Here is a 19,391-nt window from a genome sequence, read left to right on the forward strand (position 1 = left end):
TTCCTGTTGAAATGTGACCACTGCTGCCAAGAATCAAACTCGCCAGGAATGGGCAAAGATACTTTACAATTGTATTGTGATACGATACAAGATACTAGGGCAACAAGTGTTTGAGATACAGATACAGGATACTATTGCAATTGTTGTATCCAATACGATACTTTCCATATGTATCTTAAAATACTTCAATACATTTGCAAATTTCTTATATATCTATATAATGTAGTAGCAAACACGTATGCACAAAAAATGTTTGCTTGGAAATTTCTGAACTCGGACTAACCTTGTTTCATTTGAATGAAATGTGTGTTAGTATCTCAAGTTTTCTGTCTTTCTTGCTCAAAATATAATATTTTCATGCTGAATTTAATTATTAGCATTGCTTTAGCTGCTTAAGATGAAAGGCTTTCATACGCTGCGCTGTGAGCGGTTTTTGCTTGTCGCTCTTGTAATTGATGGTAGTCGCCGCTCTGCTTGTCGACCAGCTAGCGGGTTGCCATCTAATTACAAGAACATCAATAAAAAGCCTCTGCCCGATGGCGCAGATACCGCTGCGGAGTTTTACCTTCTCTGTAAACATATTACTGTTTACACAATACCGGATCACTGGACCGGCGTACAGCAGCAACAACATTGGCAGCAACATACTTTGAGAAGCATCGTGCATACAGAGAGCACAAAAAGCTGCAATAACCTTTCATATTCCACTTATCTGCTGGCGTAAGGCATTCGTCAGCGAAATATTCACTAATGTGCAATCCTTTTACTATCTTTCCTTTACGAGAACATTAACATGCAATCATTTTACTATTTTTCTTCTACGAGAAAACTTGCACAGCCCAAAAACATTTCATATATATTGTAGTGGCACGAAGCATTGTAGGATACCACTGCCATTCACACTACCGCCGCTTATAGCTCCGAACTACCTGATGAATTGTAACAGTAAGAAATTTAAGGGTAAGCTAAAAAAAGAAAAAAATATATCTAAGTAATGTAGAAAGGTGGTTCCGTATCACACAATCACAGTAAATACGTAGAAACACGATATGTGGGGTACAACTATAGTAGCTATGACATTACACTTGCACAACGTATAAACAAGAGCTGGTCCATCTGTAATGTGCAACTTTTATAGCTTATACATATCTCACAAAATTCTTATCATGTAATGTAGTCCAAGAAATTGCTTTTGGTGCTTGTAAGCAACAATCACGTGCACAAAATTGTCGCCTTTTGCCTATAACTCTTCTGGAAGCAGTACCATACGCGCTTTGGTTCACAACAGTCAAACTTATATCCACGAGATCCCTCAAATCGCTGATTTGTGAAAGCCACTAGACGCAAGGCAACTCCATTACTGCGTTCTTCAGACTTCGTAACAAAGCACAATGTAAGAGATACTTCAATAACGTCACTACAGTGGCATCAGAATTTATGCGAAAGACGCCGCACGCATTGATGTATGCAGCACAGTACGGCAGCTACGAGCAAGTGTCATGGCACTGATGCAACAAAAACAAAACAAAATCAAGAAAACAAAAGGTCGGCTGTGCACACATGTTTGCGCGCTTGTTTTTGACGAGAAGGCGCGAGAGCCTCCACGTGACCCTGCTCCACCAACAGGGACATGCAGATCTCATTGCCTGCCCTTGCTGGAAGGCTCTGGCCGAAAGATAAAAGAATGTCACTGCCTTTAGTTTTATTCAAGTGTTTTAGTGGCAGGAGTATCAGCTTAAGAAGCAGAGTTCAACCAACATTTGAAGTTTCGCACCGTGATGTTGCAATAGCCCCCAGTATCTTGTATCCTAAAACACACGATACATTCTTTCATGTATCATAAACACAGATACCGATACAAGTGTTGCCAGATGAATCATGATACAAATACAAAATACCCAAATAGTATCTCTGGTAGTATCTAAGATACAGGTATCTCCGATACTGTCCAGCACTAAAACTTGTAACCTCACGGTGAGCAGCACACTAGTTTTAGCACGTGCGGTACTCCAGTATACACAGCAGGATCACCACCAAGTTAGTGGAGGTGTACGCATGAGCAGTCACCACACAGTTGGTGTCACCACACAAACACAGAGTTAATTCTGCAGGACCAAGTGTACTCTACTTCGTTTCTAGCGCAAATTTTTGGCAGCGGGATAAACGTGAGCACGGTGACTTGAATTTTTTTCTTTTTGGAAGGAACATTCACGGAACACAATATTGCCCCCAAGACTTTGCGGTTTACTAAAGCATCCCAAGATGTCACCGCCAGCATCCAGTAATCCGGTATTACGCAAATGTCCTTGCAGATGCCGAAGTGCCATAGCCACTGGGACATGGCAGGTAAATAATATTAAATATTACGGCATCCCATCAACGACGTTGTCTAGGTTATGCAAGGGCTAATTTGTACAGAACGCATAGTTTATTCAACTTCCATTACAGCCAACTGAGCAAAGCGTGATGGTGCATTCGTTTGATTTTTCACTTTTGCAACCAAATGCACTGCAGGTTTTTGGAGACATCTTAATCCTCCACACACGAGCCGCACATACCATTATAGCCAAGTGAACAAAGCATGATGACGCCTCCGTTTGGCTTTGTCGCTTTTGCAGCCAAATGCATTTTGCGTCTCTGGAGACCTTCTAATTTTCAATGCATGAGTAGCGCACACCTTTACAGCCAAATGAGCAGAGCATGACGATGTGTCCGTTAGGCTTTGCCGCTTTTGCAGCCAAATGCACTGGGCCTCTCTGGAGAACTTCTAATGATCCATGCACCAGCCATGCATGCCATTGCAGCCGATGGAGTGGAGCATGACAATGTGTCCATTTGGCTTTGCAGCTTTTGCAGCAAAACTTGCTGCACATCTAGGCAGATGCACAACATGCGAGATCGAGGCCAGATAGACAGACCAAAGTGGACTCGCAGAGCCAAAGATATGCTCTTGCATTTAATATAAATAAGGCCACAAGGTTTAGTTTGCATGTTATATAGTATTGAACAGGAGGTTCCACCCATGGTGAATTACCTTGGCTGTGCACCCTTGGATCTGTACTCATTATGTATTGTATTATAATAAATGTGATTTGAACTGAATTTAAACAGATATATATTACATTTGAGCGACAACAGTGGACTAACAACATTGTTCCCCCCCACTCACTTCACTTCGCCATCTTCCTCAGTCTTGGTGATGTCCAGGCCGAAGGCGCGCATGTGCGGGGCCATGTCCGCCTCGGCCGGCAGTCCCCCACCTGCTGCCATGCCTGCCGCCATGGCTGCAGCCACGGGCCCAGCCTCTAAAGCGAGCGGTGGACCTGCAGCACCACCGTACTTGAGTCCCCTGGCATCTTCTTCAGGCACCGCGCTGCCCACCAGGGGCTGGCCGCCCATCAGCCGTAGGGTCACGCGCACTACGCTCCTGCGACAAGAAAGACACGGCACATGTCAGGGGGACGCATTCTATCAAGAAATTGAGCTCCCTAGCATGGTAAGGTCTTACAATCACTATAGAGCCCCCCCAGCTAGAACTATCTCACAAAACATTGACAGGATTGGACAACGAAACTGCATTACAGGGGCTGTATTTTGCAAGGAATATTTGTTTAATTTTGTTCAACTGCCATCATTCCTATCAACGATTGGCCAATTCTGGTAAAAATTGGGGGCGAATGTCATGTGAGCCAATGACAAAGGTCAAATTAAATTGAAAAAGAAACGGACTCTTTACGAGATGTGGGCTCTGAGTGGGATACTAAAATGCAATGCCAGGATAGGCCTACTTATGGGAACAGCAGATTGCAACAGGGAAACAGGACCGTGGGATGGGATAAGGGAATACAGTGAGATAAAAGTACAGAATGACGTTGGGATAATAAAATGCAATGAAATTAAAGCATTGGATAAGAGGAGACGGATAGGAGAATGGAATAACAAACGCCATGGAATGGCAGAACAGTCAGAATGGGACAACAGAATGGCGCAGGACTGTACAACAACAAAACAAAAGGTACAATGATGGCATAAGTGCTGCCATTTTTTCTGTTTCATGCCCATTGCGCAGTGACAGCAAAATGTGCATCTTTGAATGAAATGTATGAGAAAGCTGACAAAGCAAAGACATAACAAGACATTACACTGGTAGTACCATAGGCCTTGAACCAGCAACATGCTGCCCGATTAGTCCAGGCACAAAGGCTGCTATACAAGGTGACTAATAAATAAACTTAAAGCGCAACAATTTGAAGAGTGAGAAACAAGGTTCCTTTTGAAGTTTGCTGCTTTTGTCTAGGCAACTAGAACCAACAAGAAAACAACAAAGATATCAATGCTGTCATGCTTTCTAACAATATTTTTTATTTATATATTTATTTATCAAATACCACCGGCTGCCCATCAGTGGCAAAGGCAGGAGGGGGTACAAGTGGAAAGTAAAGGAAAAGCAAACATACACTACCGGCGATAACATAAAGCTACAAAATGAATACTGCCTATGATACAGACAAAACAACGTTGACAGAATTTAAGCAACACTTGAGAATTCACCCATATGATAGACACCATTAAGTTCAGAATTACAGAAGCATTCATGCTGCAACATTAAATTAAATTCTGGAATTTTATTCTAAAATTTCTAGAACCAGGCTATAATTATTAGGCACTTAAAACGCCACCTGGCGTTTTAGTCCCTTTTGGCGTGCACCCAAATAACCCAGTTTTGGCGTGCACCCAAATAAAAGTACGCAAGCGTTTTTGCATCTCGCCCCCATTTAAATGTAGCTGCTATGACCATAATCAAACATGTGACCTCGAGCTCAGAAGCACACCACTACAGCCACTAAGCTACCACGGCCATCCATAATGTAAATAACAGCCCAGTGAGGATGAGGACAACAGCAAGGTAACACAACTCAAACAGCGCTTTATTTGTGTCTCATTTAAACACCAAACGCCGTGGATAACCACTGACCTTGTAAAGGCGAAGATGAGCCAAATCATGTAGAAGAATCCAAAGAAGGACATCTTGAAGCTTCCCAGCAATATCTCGCCAAATGTCATGGAGCGCAGCTTCCGGTACTGATGCCGGATGTTGGACGGCCGCAGCACCGACAGCAACGCACCAATGCCATCACGCAGAAGGCCCAGGCCCTGCTTGAGAGGCTCCAGGGGGCCTCTGCAATTGGACACAGTGAGTCAGCAAAAGTTAGCACAGTTAGTTAGCACACAAGCATTCGTTGGACTGAGTGAGTGCTTGTTAAATACACTCTAAAGAGAAATGACAAATCAGGCTGGGCTGGCATGAGTTTAGTCTGGTTATTCAGGCCTATTGAAATGATATATTGTGCTGTCTTGTCTAATCTTGAACACACACATAAATTTTGTGCCCAAGAAAGTGGATGAGACAATGGCCACCACGGTAGCCTTATTGGTAAAGCACCACATGCGTAATATGCAAAATGTTGGTTCGGTTCCCACATCGGGCAAGTTATCTTTTTTTCCGCTTCTATTTCCATTTTATTTATTATTTCTATATATTGATTAGTATTAACAACTAATTTTCTTAATGCTGTCACTGGCTACATTATTTCTTACATTCATACAGTAATTATGACTCGCAAGAAATCAAGCTTTTTCAATCGTCTTTTCATTCTTGATCAAAAAGGCTTAGGGAAGATCTGCACAACTTCCAGCAGCTACGCATCATGGACACTGGACAGCTGCCAGTACTGATCACCCTCTACACCTTCGTTCCTGTTTTACAATTTCATTGTACACCTTGGTGCGGCATGGTGATACAAGGACTGCACCGCACTTATTCTTTCCCTTCAGGCAAACACGAACTGTCATCAGGAGAGAAGGTGATGCCCTCATGTGAGGCATTATCGCAATCACAGGGTTCAAGTCGCACACATAAATCCTACAGAATTAGCGTAAAATGCGGCAAGGACCTTTGTGTACGGTAAAAGATCAAATCAACAAGAAAGAAATTAAAAACAAAAGAAGCATATGCATTGGGGCTGATTCGTTCATGACTGAAGCAGAAAGAGTGAAAGAAAGAATGATGTGAGAAAGAGAGACACAAAGGCGTCTGTCCCTTTCTCACACCATGCATTTGTGCACTGTTTCTGCTTAAGAAATGGAAAAGATTACAAGATTACGATGAAGTTTCATCTAAGGTCTAAGCTCGAAACTTAGATGAAGATTGATTTCTCTCCAAGCTGTAGATAGCTTTCACAGTATGTCACGGACTAAGCTTTTCACTGTGGCTGTTCACCAACAAGGCAACTATGATGACGTCAGTGTACCCTGTTCACTGCTACAGGTAATCTAGCTGCATACATTGCCGTGAAGACGTGGCTGTAACTTCCCTGGTGCCTGTGCCAGAACCATGGCAGCACTCCCATGTGTAAAGAATTAACAGGAACACACCCCGTCAGTTACTCACATTCCTCGTTTAAACAGCTCCTCACTGTGCTTGCACACCAACATGGCAACTACAACGGCGTCAATGCAAACCACCTGTTGGTGAGCTGAAAATGCTATCAAAACCTTCCAAAAATGTTGGAAAAGCAGGTGAAAGGATGGACCCTGAGCAACCAAGAATAAAGGCACTCACGGTGGCCTTGCCTCCTCGGCTCCCAGGAACGTGTAGGGCTCTGCCTTGGCTGGAGGCTCGTCAGTGTCTTCATTCGATATGCTGCTCGCATGCTGCATCTGCAAAGGCCCAACAATGCGGTAAATTCCAATTGATTTACCTGGCCTGGTTACCTGCACACAGCTCTATGTCTTGCCAAAATAGCAGTTGATGCATAATGGCACTTAACGACAAGACAAATATCTTTACAAGTTGGCATTCCAGAAAAAGCGCCAACTGCTCCATCTAAGACAGAAGGAAGATGGTGGCTTGAATTGATGAGCAGTGGTCAAACAAGGAACAAGTCAGCATTTCAACAAGGGAGCTTGTCTTTGCCATGGCAATAAAGGCCATGACAAAGACAAGTTAACCAGCCGAAACATTGGCTACAGCGACATTCCTTGTTTGACCACTGTTATTCAATGCTTCTTGCTGTTTCTCAATAGTTTTTTGTTATTGTTTTACAATATCAGTTGCATGTATAACCTCAGTTAACACTATAGATACCTGCCAAGAAGCAAACATGAGTAAAAAGAAAGAGAAAACTGTGCTATTCCTTAACCTGTCACCTGAACATTACCATGTTTACGTAAAAAAAAACACATGTCAAGCATGGCTCTTGTTCTATGAAACCAACAACAGCAAGCCTTGGTAGTACTTTACCTACTTATTGTTTATAGCCAGCCAGTGACCATATCTTGACAGTTAGGTAAGTGACAGAGAAAAAACTTGAACAATGATTTTTGTACAAACAACTCAGTGTAAAAATATGAGCTCCTTAGAGTGTAGCTTTTAGGCGGTCGTTGTGGCGTTGAGCGTCAGTGTGCCTCGGCATCCCTCGTAACCGAATTAACGAGAACAAGAATGAGAACAGCGAACGAGAACAGCAAAGGATGAAAGAGTGAACGTCAAGCATAGAGGGCGGGGATGAAAGACGGCAATGGCAAAGAGAGCGCAAGGAGGAAGGCAGAGCAGGCGGGCGCAGTGGAACCATGACGCGGAAAGCGGAGGAGGAGAGTATGGCAAGAGGATGAGGAGGAAAGTGTAGTGCCACACGAGACATGCGCCACTTTGCCTGCACTGCTTGTGCTAGAGAATGCACTCCATGTGAACCACGCCCACCCGTGTTCATTCTTTTTGAACAGTGAGCGACGCAACGGGACGAAGCGCTTCGCCTGCCGCTGCTGCTGAACAAGCTGCATGGGCAGAGGCTCAGCACTGCCGCCGAGAGCACCCTGCCGTTCAGATTCAAATTCTTTGCCACAGTATAACGCAATTTAAAGATACCTAAACAGCTCCACTCAAATTTCATGTTAGGGAGTATCATAACCACTGACGAATTTTTTGTTTCGCATTCACATGAAGCATCACCACACAGGGTTTTTCGTGTGGCGGTTTCAACAAAAGAAACAGAAGTAAGTTTTGAACTTTAATATAATAAATATTTCAGTTACACACTAGATAGGTGTGGCTATGGAGTACTACAAAGATCAAAAGGAACAAGGTAACCCACCTCAAATATGGCATCCTCACAGAAGTTAACGAATGCCTCTAGCTTCTCCTTGTCACCACCTTCAGTCACAATGCTGTAGAAGAAGGCCCTCTTCGACTCCTGCAAGCAGACAGGAAAGCATACACATGAGCTGGCTAGCACAATAGTACCATTATAAATGTAATTTTCCAACCCAAGTATCGCAGAACATTTGACAGCAGCTTCAGAAAAACGCACGAGCTATTTGACTTAGCAGGCCAAGTTCTTACTGCAACTATCACAATGCTGCACTTCTGCCTTAACTCGAGCCAAAAAAGCACATTTCTTTCTCAACTTGTTTCCACCAGCAGACAGTGCTCTAAAACTTCCATGCTTTCAATTTCAAAAGGGCGAGTAAAGTTTGGAGAACTTTACCTTCTGACACTTTTGCAAGAATGTTGCAGGCGGGTGTAAAAGGATGTTACACTCAGTAGAGGGCGGGGTGTTGATTATTTGCACGAAAACAATTGTGCAGGATTTCTTGGTCATAATGTAAACTACTGATTTTCGTTCAATCACAGAAAAGTTAGGCACAGTTATTATGCCTAAGAACTAACCATTAGACTAGCTTGCCTTGCATAACCGTTGCAGAAGAATCGCATAGCAAATGATGCACGCAGCACTTGTGTTTGTGCCTTTTCTGTATGCACACCTTTTTCTGGTGCTGATTCCTCCCCTCAAAAGTTATTATGCAGATTTGGCGAGAAATAGAGCAGACATGAATTGAAAAACGCACTACAAATATTTTTTTCTGAAACTAGTCACCACAGCTTTCATGCAGCTTTGGTCTGAGGTCAACTATGCAACCAACACAGGAAGCCACAGCTCTGCAAAAGTGAAGTTAATTCCCTGTGGCCTGCACTACAGAATTGAGAAGTGCAGCGCGCGTGCTGGACACACAAGCCAAGAATGTGCATTAACTTCAATCCCCGACTTCCCGACTGAGGTGAAAAACAGTTCCAACTCTGGTAAGACTTTTGTGTTCCAAAAGCCTCTTTGGGTCTAAGTGCACAATGAGAAAGAGCATCAAGATATCATGAAGAGCTTACGTCTTTCCGTCATCATCTTGTATGGAATGTACAAGGCTGACGACAATAAGAATGACCTCAGTGAAAATGGGGAAATGAACTTCCGTGAACCTAAACAGTGCCTTGCCTTCTCCAACATTTTTGTTCACTGTATCTTATCAATGTCATGGAAACACGATAAGGATGGTTTTCTGTTACGTCACATGAATGGAGACAAAGAGAGCTGAAATAACACATAGCAGCCAATGCTTCCAGATGTGTCAGTTGCATAACTACTACCAGAGTCCTTCAATAACATTATCAACTAATAACCTTAAAAAACTCATTAAATGACTCTGCTACCCCACTATGTGCCATTTTTTCATTGCCTACAATGCCCACTAGGCTAAGCCTGTAGCTAGCGCCCCTGTGTGGCAAACAATGGAAGGATGCAATATGGCTTCTGACATTTTGACGTGCAACATGCCCTCTGAGATTTTACTCTTGTTTCCAGTCTCGTAGACCATTCTTTGTTGTCTGCCATGCTGCAGCATGTACCATTGACAATGTCTCGTGAGTGTGGAAAGCGGCAAACCAAGGTCATGCTCCAAATCGGTAATACTAATAGACTGCTTGCCTTAATTTGTGGCTTTTCCCACTGATCAATTGTGGACTCTTTGATTTCGAAGTAGACCCTCTCTATTCTCTTGCTGCTACCTGTGAATAAAACAGGGGGGAAAGGAAGAATTAGAAGCGAATCGGCACACCAGACCGTCGGACACAAATCTCAGTAAATGAGCCGAACCATGCTTTCTTGTTCATAAAGAGAGCATTGACACGTAGCGCTACACACGAAGCTCCTTGCCACATATGTCAAAAAGAGATGAAGAGAAATTTCGAGCACCATTTTCCTGCTCACCCATAATTTCGATGCGACCAAGGAACTGCTCGAAATAGTTGAGCACACTGCTAGCAGTTTCCAGGAAACGCTGCAACCTGGGAGGACAACATGACTTTGCATTAGGACACTCAAAACTGTTTGACAACTTTTATTATGGCCAAGACAGTTATGTAGAACAGAGACCTGAACAAGGTGGCGCATAGTCACAAGTGTAATGCCGGCAGAACAAAGGCTATGTACAAATGAGATATGTACAAAGAGAGAGAAGGCACCGACGATGTCCTGTCTACATACCATGCTTGCAGTCAGTACCGTATTTGTTCCACTAGTGTAGTGGTTGAAACTAGGCATTTTTTCTCAGCGTCATATTCACATTCTTTTATATATCTATACACACACACACACACACACACACACACACACACACACACACACACACACACACACACACACACACACACACACACACACACACACACACACATATATATATATATATATATATATATATATATATATATGATAAAGAATGACGGCTTGCTACAAGAAAGGAATGTGACTGTGCTCCTTACCGTGGATCATTTGGCATATGCTCCGAAAGATTTGTTAACAACACAGCCAAGTTGAATCCTGAAACAGAGTTTGTCGTCACGATTTTCCCACATTTGAGGGGGAAAAAAGAACAAAAATTGTTTTTGTAAAACTAGGAAACATTAAGATCATTCTCGATTGTTCTATTTCTGCAATATGAGTTTACAGGTAATGGTGTATTGAGCTTTGAATGAGTAACATGATAATAATCTCAGCACCTAGTAAATCATCTCTGAGCATGCATGTACCCCTTCTAAAATCCAATAGTGAGCCGACGCATCATGTAAGACATTTATTTAACATTCTTTTCCTCCACATATACTTCATAATATATGTTCACAATTTCTACATGGTAACATAAAGGTTGAATCCAAATGGAACCTACAATATTAAAACAGTTAAACATAACACTCACATTATTACCATGAGCTCAAACACAGTGTAAAGCACCACCATAAGCACAGACAAACTAATTAGCCAGGAGTATTCCCATTTCTACAATTACTTCTCATTTAATTTTTAAAATTTTATTGTTTCCAACACATTACAGGTCACAGGAATGCAAGGCTAAAGGCAGAAAGGACTGCGTGACAATTATCCTGCCATGCATGCACTGTTGAGCAATAATATGTTTTGCAACAGATAATCTCCACTACTGCAGGACATTCTCACCAAAACAAAAAATCTTACCGATATCTTTGGCTGGGTTATGGAACCTCTCTGTGAATTCACGATAATCAATCAGGTCATCCATGTTTGGTTCACAGCAGCTCATAAGAAATGCGATTTCATCCCTAGAGGAGATACAGCCATTACTGTGAGTAAGCCTTCAACACAGTCTTACACATACATTTAACACCTAAATATTTCACCCACTAAGCTTAAGGCATAATGTACAATACAGGAAACCTTGCTTGCCCATGTGTCTAAATCTATAGACCACATACTATATGACTATGCTCAATGCATGCAAGATCGACAGAGGTTGATTACTATTCTTTCCCATCTCCACAGCCAACCCTTCTTAGAGGATGATATACAATGAAACCTCGTTATTACATAACTGGACATAACAAAATAATAGATATAACAAAGTAGGTTAAATTCCCCTTGAATCCTCCCTAGAGATTGACATTACAGTACATGCAATAATGGATATACCAAAGTAATGCATATAAGAAAGTAATTTTGCTTCTCTTCCAACTTTGTTTTAATGAGGCTTTACTGTATTATGCCCTTGGCAGGGCTACGAGATCTTGTTTTCAGGCTATCCCCATCCGGGCTTTAGACGACGTTTTAAAAAAAGTATGGGCCAGGACTTTAGCCTGTGAGTAGGCTTGCCCGATGTGTGTTTTGCCTCCTTCCTGTTTTGTCATCATCACCTATCTCGTACATCTTTCTTTCCCGCTTTCGTTTCTCCTAACGCAGAGTATAGCTGGCTAGGGGAGCGTACCTTAGGCCAACCTCTCTGCCCTTCTTACCGTTAAACTTTTCTCTCTCACGTCCCAAATTTACTTATGCCCATAGAATTACTGAATTACTTAATTTAACTAATTAACTGAATATGCATTGCCAACACAACAAACTGCAGAAATAACAAAGGCAGCACTCATTTTTTTCAAACTGTCTGTCCCATCCGAAAACATTGGGAAAATAAAATGAAGCACATTGACCTTTCCATTGTCATATTGCCATAATCCTTCAGACACTTGAATAGACCAAAACAGCACGCTGCCATGAGCAAATGGGCTTCAAAGATTTCTAAAACACCGTCTAAGGTAATCAGGGGGGCATGTATTTCCAAGCTCAAAAAAGGAACCATTCATGATGCTTCAAGGCATGAAAGATTCATGCCAGAAAACTCAGAAAGGTTGGCTAGTTGGATACTAATCTAAGAAGGTAGAATATTGTCGTATAAGAAACATACGGGTTGTAAATTTTCTGCTGCTCCATGGCCTTCTGGAAGTCCTTGGGTGTTATCCAGCCTGTGTTCTTGGAGTCAATCTCCTGCAAGCGGTAATCACAGAAGCACAGGTCACAACATAACACCACCAGCCTCCTGATGACAAATCCTGTTGGGTACGTGCACATCATACCTGGAATGAACTTGATGATGTGAGCTCCTTGAGCTTGAGGAACATGTCGAAGAACCTCAAAATGAGCTGCAACAAGGCATGATAATATCTAGATGTGAATTGTGCTTTCCTTAAAGGTGCATAGTAAGTAATTAATGAACACACCAATAAGCATGCTAGTTATCCAAGCTCGGCGGGGAAAAGAATAAAAAAAAAAGTTTCCTAGTCAAAATTATGGATAAAGCGAAGCAGAGGAAGGATAACATTCTGAAACAGTTCACAAGGTAGCACTATGATAAAAGAAGGACAATACTAGCACGGTTGTTCTGACATGTGCACTGTTTTTGGAGTGTTCATTTCAAGTCAACTGGCCCAATTTTGTATGCATGGTGAATTAACAGGTAAACAAATCGGAAAGCACAGTTCATTTCATGCCAGGATATTGGCTACACCTGCTCATTGTTATGTGTTTGAGTGACAGTTGCCGCTGCCAGTGACATACTTCTTTTTTTACTATGCTGTCAGGATAATATTAGACTTGTGCTGGCTCACAATTCATTTCAATTACTTTTTTGGATTCTAGCATGTTGTTTTGGTTTGCATGCTGAACATTTTCTGTGAAGAACTCACCTCAACATTTGAGGCAGATTCCACCAACGTGTCCACCATTTGCTTTCCAATGGTTCCATTCATCACATTGCCTGTATATACAGCAGAAGTCCTTGATTGTCACATTCACCTATGACTCTATCACAAGGGCAAACAACTTCAAAGGAACTAGAGCATTAACAACACATATGCCTGACGTCACCTAAAAAAATTTAGACCAAACAGAGTGACATGGCTTTTCATGTGAGGCCTAACACTTCAGGAATTTTCATATTATGATACTTCATTTTTATTTCATTACCACAGGTGTTAAATGCATGATAATGAGAGCAATTAGGTGCGCTGAGAACTAAGCTTGAACGCTACACACCGAGTTGCCTTTGAATTCATAACGAAAAGATAAGGCCACAACTATACCAAACAAATGTTAAATTTATAAATATTACTTTTAAGGAGCCGTTAAGAGTGTTATTCAATCTGTTATGCATATGTTAACAATTGGTTCAGATGGTTATGATAACCAGTGCTGCACTATACAACACTGAATGAACAGAAAGGAATTTGCGTGCAGAAGCATGAATTCTTGAAACACATATGGAAATATTGTGCGTTCACAAGAAAACTACAGTGAAAATGCAGGAAGAAAAAAAATTTCAAAAGATATATTTTATGACCATCCAAAGGGAAATCTCTATTCTGGTGCATAATTAGGGTTTCGATAAACGCAGCAATATTTTTCACCTGAAATAATGATGTAGGTATTTTAAACAGGGAACTGAGCCGCTACCATAACTGGAAAGCACAATAACAATTCTGGCAGTTTTCTACCATAGTACACATTCATGAAGAAAATAAAATGAAGCCAAATAAAGCAATTCCGCTCAGTTTTTTTTTTTTTTTTACCGCACGTTCAACCCACCTTCAAGCATACTCAGCATCATGATGACCATCTCTTGCTGCAGCTGCAACAGCTCATTGAGGAGATCTAGCTGACTTGAGTTCTAGATGGAAAAAAAGTGAAAAAGTACTGCATTTAGTGCATGCAATGTATGTAACCACAGAAATCCACGCTACTATAACCGAAAGCCTTCGGCAAAAAAAATATCTTGGTGCATTTGATCTGCACTGTAGACCCAGCTGTAGTAAAGAACGATTCAAAGCATACTTGTTCTGTACTACACTGTCTTCATGCTTGGATTGTCTGGCTTTCAACTGTCTTTTGCAAAATTTTTTTTTTCATTTAGTACTATTTGTACAGGCATAGTATGCATTTCATTTTTTTTCATCCTGCAGGTTTATGTAGTTTTTCGTTGAATAATTCTGTAACGAAAATTCTACAATGGGTTATGCTTATGTTATAGCATTAATTTCTTGCATCTAACGAAAAACAGTATTGTGAAGCACCTCCTACTAAATTCTAACTGCTGGGCCTGTAATTTACCTCGGCTAAGTAAATAAATACAGATAAGTATTCACACATATCTCTCCCCTTGATGCACGCAGTTCACTTACTAACATTCTTCAAAACCATATTGCTGTGTACCTTTCATGGGACATTGTTTATACTGTTCCTGCAACACTCAGCAGAACCTTTCATGTCAACATGGTTTTGAACACAAGCTATGCAGCTGTGATTCCTTGAATAATGTCTATAAATAAAGTAGATTGTGCTAGCATGTACAGGACAGCTGAACCAAGCTTTAACAAGCAGCACCATCTTCCGAGCATATATATGCACGTGTTACCTTGGACAGCTTGTCTTGCATGTGGGCAAAAAGAAAAAGAAAGCCGCCCACTGCGTCCCAGAGACGACTGTGTGCCAACGCCTGCTGGTTCAATGAACATGGACCCTGCATGGCAAAAGTGGTTGAGCAAAATGTAATCATCACCAGCGCCCTCTTTAATGTCTACTGGAGGATGGAGGCATCTACCAGTGATCTGCAATTACCTCAGTCTTGCACCATCTGATTCCATCTCATGCCATCTCATATGTGATCACGTGGTGGGGAAAATATAACATATCAAAGGACTACCAATCTACATGCGAAACCTTCTGAGCCCTTATCTCCCGTTGCCACAACATATATTTACCCACCTTGTACTAAACAATGACGACGTATGAAACAGAATGCCAGAGCCACCTACAGTTGTGAGCAAGTTCATTATAGTGTACAACAGAGTTGGAGTACCTCAATTCCATTGCAGCAGGCTAATCCTTGCACTTGGCCAGCATTGTGGAAAAAAATCCATGACAAACAGTGCTCAAAGCACTGTCGGCAATGCCAACAACGTTTTCGTCGCTTTCTCGTGTGTGGTAATGTCAGCTTCAGTTTCTGTACAAACTTACTTCAAGGGTTATAATAACTGCCTTAAGGGTTAGACACTAGAAATTATGGAGGTATACCATGCATCACTTGTCCTAACGCAAGACACATCTTAAACCACACGCTTAGATGGCCGGGACTTCACAACGAAACTATGTACGGCTGACTGACACAGCCTCATACAAACACTACTTGCAGGATGCTACAGCACGATTGGGATTACATTGAATTTATTCAGCATTTATTTTCTTATCCTGTCAGTCTCTTTGAAAAAAAAAAACATTATTAAATCTCTGCCAAATAAGAAAAACGCGATAGCTTTCATGTGCCCCTTGTCGCTGGTGAATGTGTACCTTCTGCATCGTGGCAGATGCTGAGGATGGTGTACTGCATCTAATTAGCTTCAGTTAAGAAAGCAAGCTGCCCGCACTAAATAAAGACAAAAGGCTTTAAGGCATGACAGATAGCAGACAGTGTTGGCGCTGACAGTGGCAGACGAAGCTGTACACCTAAGACTCCACCTCCCTTCCTGTGCAGTCCAGTGCCGTAAGACTTCGAAAATAGCGGTGACGTGTTCGCAACCGTGCGACTGTGCTCCAGTGGAAACAGCTTGCTGCTCACCTGTATGAACTCAGTGAGGGTGTTGAACACCTGCTTGGCCACCGTGATAGCACGGCAGAAATTGTCCTTGCCCTGCGACAAAATTGCGTGAGCGAATCAATTGGTGACCACTATAAGCATCAGTCGACGCTGTGCGATGTGCACTCACCGGCTGATCGATGACTTCTTTGCTTGAATAATGCCAGTAGAAATCCATTATCGATTCCTAGCAAAGCAGAGAATGAAGAATTAATTTTTTCGTCTGCTGTTCACGCAGTGCTTTCAGAAGGGATACAACAGCATGAAGCCAGCAACATCCCCACCCCTCTCCATCCAGAAGTCTCCCCCAAATGTATACATGTATGCATGCATGAAGTAATGTTTTGAAAACACTAGATCCAAACACTACTTTCCTTTTTTTTTTACCGGAGGCCATTCTGTACGGCATATTACAATCAAATAACTGTAGTTCACACTGTTCTTCATGAAGAAGCTGCATAAGCAGCCATAGAACTTCTCGTCCACAATTAACTCAATTTCGTTTTTGCACCAATGAAATGGCACTGCAACTAACAAACATGTTTTGGTGGTGACATTTAAAGCAAACTTGAATTCCTAAACAATGTCGTGACATGACATCGAAAACATTTCTTGCATACTTTGTAAATTAATGGCATACCTGCAGCCTGAGCAGGTAATCCACAGTGCTGATAACGACGTTCACCGTTGTTGTGTTGCCAGCTTGCGTTCTCAAGTAGTTCTGGAATTCTGCAATGAAAGAAGGCACCCGGAAAATTAATTTTAAAGTTTGACACACAACACAGTCCTGAACTTTGTAACTGTGATGCATGATAACAAGTAAAAGCTATTTGGCCCAGAAATAATGCTGCAGAGGGAGCTCATTACCATCATGGTCCAGTCACAATGTGTATAATCGGTACACAGAACGTATGAATGAGATAAAGAAAGACGGGGGGGGGGGGTAAGTAGTGAGAACTTTACTGATTTATTTGTTCATTCATTCATTCATTTCTTTATTCATTTCTTTATTCATTTGTTAATTAATTAATTAATTCGTTGGCACATGCACTATGAATGACATTGTAATGGAGGGCTCTGGATCAGTTTTGGTTGTCATGGGTATTCTGACATACACTGATTAATAAATAAGGAATTCTGCACTTCACCTTCATGAAAGCGCAGCTGTCACCTATGAATCGAACATAAAACCTTATATTCAGCGGCAGAACGCCACAGCCACCAAGTCACCATGGCACCTTTGCTTGTATCATTCTCATCTTTTTTCTTTATGCTGGTTTTATGCTTTGCAACACAGAAAACCAGATGACACAGCAACATGCAGTAGTCGTGCTTCCTTCATCACAAAATTTGAAGTTACATAACTTTAGCAGTTTGTCAGGGCAGAGCCACTCTACAATCAATCATTCACTCTCCTTGGCATGAATAACACGCCCTCAGCTTAAAGCAGTCCTCGTGTAGTGTCATCTGGGGCATCGATCACTTTTAGTTTGTATGAATCTGTTTAATAACGGCACGATTTGACACCTGACATGTTGCTGATATACACCTGAATAACAATCAATGTAATTCCATATTTTCGTTGAAGTTTTATGCACCACTAACACCCAACATGTGATACAAAAACTGCATCTTGTTTGCATGCAAAAAGAAGTTAATGCTACCAATACGCAGGCAACAAAGCTATTTAAGAAATCACATTCTAAACATTCAGTGGTTCAATTGTATTTGGCAGCCAAATATTCGATGTTGTATGCTGAAGTATAACCATAAACTGTGTGTGAACTGACATATGTACATCTGCAGCAGTGCATATGACTAGTGTATTCATGTTTTGGAAGTCACATGCAAGCATCCTGAGACAGAAGCGTGAGCTAATATGAGAATTCAAAAGCTACTTGTTGTGCACTGCTTATGAGACATTCAACACTGCAGCAGCAAGCATTGCTTTAGCTACAAATCATTTGCCACAGTAAGTGCTACAACCAAGAGCTCTTGAATAGTTCACAAGGTACATATGCATATGAGGCATACCTTGCTGTATTGCTTCCGAGTGACCGCATCAAGCCATAGTTCTGTTGTTCTAAAATAAATACAGAAGAGCTTGGTGCTTCATCAGAATCCATTAGCTCATACTGCAAAGCTGCCAGGCTACAAAGCTGCGACTTGTGTACCTCAGCTCCCTGTGTATATATTTTTCATATGCCAAGAAAGCCAGATCTGGCAGTAGTGACACTTGTATAAGTGCTCGACTAAAAGGCGTAATTTTTGGACAACAATGCACACAGGCCCCTCCAATCCTCCACTATGTACGTTGTTCAGCTATGTGGTCCAGGCCTTGTGCCACTCCTGAGAGCTCTTTCATTCTCCAGGGCATTGTAACTTATGATACACCACAGGACTTTCTTATATAGTCTGTAGTAAGCCTGGCGGTCACACGCAATGTAGCTTGCATACTTCTGAGAAAGAGCACACCAGCGCCTTATTCCCCAGTACTGCATTAAAACACTAAGAAGTTAAGTGTTATATGAGACATTATATATGTCACATAACACATAATTTAGGTACATAGTGAGTGGATTGTAGTGTTCACTTCGTTACATGGTCTATATACTCTCTCCCCTTATTGTTTGTTCTTCTTCTTCTTCTTCTTATTATTATTATTACTGCAAAGATTCTTAAGGCAGAGGACATCACCACGCTTGGGGGCTAGCATGTTATGCCACCCTTTGAGAGCGAGTCACCAAATCCATCACAGGGTCTATACACACTGCAAAACAAAAAAATCTCGCTCAATCAAAGAATACTTAAAGAACGCAGCAGCTCCCCCTCACCTAAGTTATGGCCCTCACAGAGGAGCTGCAGGAAGCGGAACAAGGCACACGTGAAGTCAGCGTCGTGCATGTTCTTCTCGCCTGCCGTCCCCTCTGCCCCAACACCCAGGCCCTCTGCCTTTTGAGTGCGCTCGAAGGCGTCCAAGTCCAGCACGCTACAACGTGTCGTGGCAAAAGAGAAAAGGGTGAGTGGCTAAGACATTCGCACGATCCAGAGGCCATGTACTTCACTTGTACAAA

At 41.9% G+C, this 19,391-nt stretch overlaps 1 protein-coding gene across 2 annotated transcripts in view; it reads right to left on the reverse strand.

Moving 5' to 3' along the window:
• The window catches only part of RyR (Ryanodine receptor), a 313,565-nt gene that overhangs the window by 36,945 nt on the left and 257,229 nt on the right, over window positions 1-19,391 (reverse strand). For both annotated transcript variants that reach the window (XM_075673606.1, XM_075673605.1), the window contains exons 95-111: window positions 19,152-19,306; window positions 16,958-17,046; window positions 16,448-16,504; window positions 16,300-16,371; window positions 15,100-15,204; window positions 14,274-14,355; window positions 13,376-13,446; window positions 12,767-12,832; window positions 12,598-12,677; window positions 11,361-11,464; window positions 10,652-10,709; window positions 10,098-10,174; window positions 9,816-9,895; window positions 8,154-8,252; window positions 6,623-6,720; window positions 4,976-5,179; window positions 3,170-3,427 (exon numbers count right to left, since the gene is read on the reverse strand). In XM_075673606.1, coding sequence (XP_075529721.1) covers window positions 3,170-3,427; window positions 4,976-5,179; window positions 6,623-6,720; window positions 8,154-8,252; window positions 9,816-9,895; window positions 10,098-10,174; window positions 10,652-10,709; window positions 11,361-11,464; window positions 12,598-12,677; window positions 12,767-12,832; window positions 13,376-13,446; window positions 14,274-14,355; window positions 15,100-15,204; window positions 16,300-16,371; window positions 16,448-16,504; window positions 16,958-17,046; window positions 19,152-19,306 — 1,755 coding nt within the window. The remainder of the gene's footprint in view (window positions 1-3,169; window positions 3,428-4,975; window positions 5,180-6,622; window positions 6,721-8,153; window positions 8,253-9,815; window positions 9,896-10,097; window positions 10,175-10,651; window positions 10,710-11,360; window positions 11,465-12,597; window positions 12,678-12,766; window positions 12,833-13,375; window positions 13,447-14,273; window positions 14,356-15,099; window positions 15,205-16,299; window positions 16,372-16,447; window positions 16,505-16,957; window positions 17,047-19,151; window positions 19,307-19,391) is intronic.

The sequence above is a fragment of the Dermacentor variabilis genome, chromosome 11, assembly GCF_050947875.1.
Source record: "Dermacentor variabilis isolate Ectoservices chromosome 11, ASM5094787v1, whole genome shotgun sequence".
NCBI classification, from domain to species: domain Eukaryota; kingdom Metazoa; phylum Arthropoda; class Arachnida; order Ixodida; family Ixodidae; genus Dermacentor; species Dermacentor variabilis.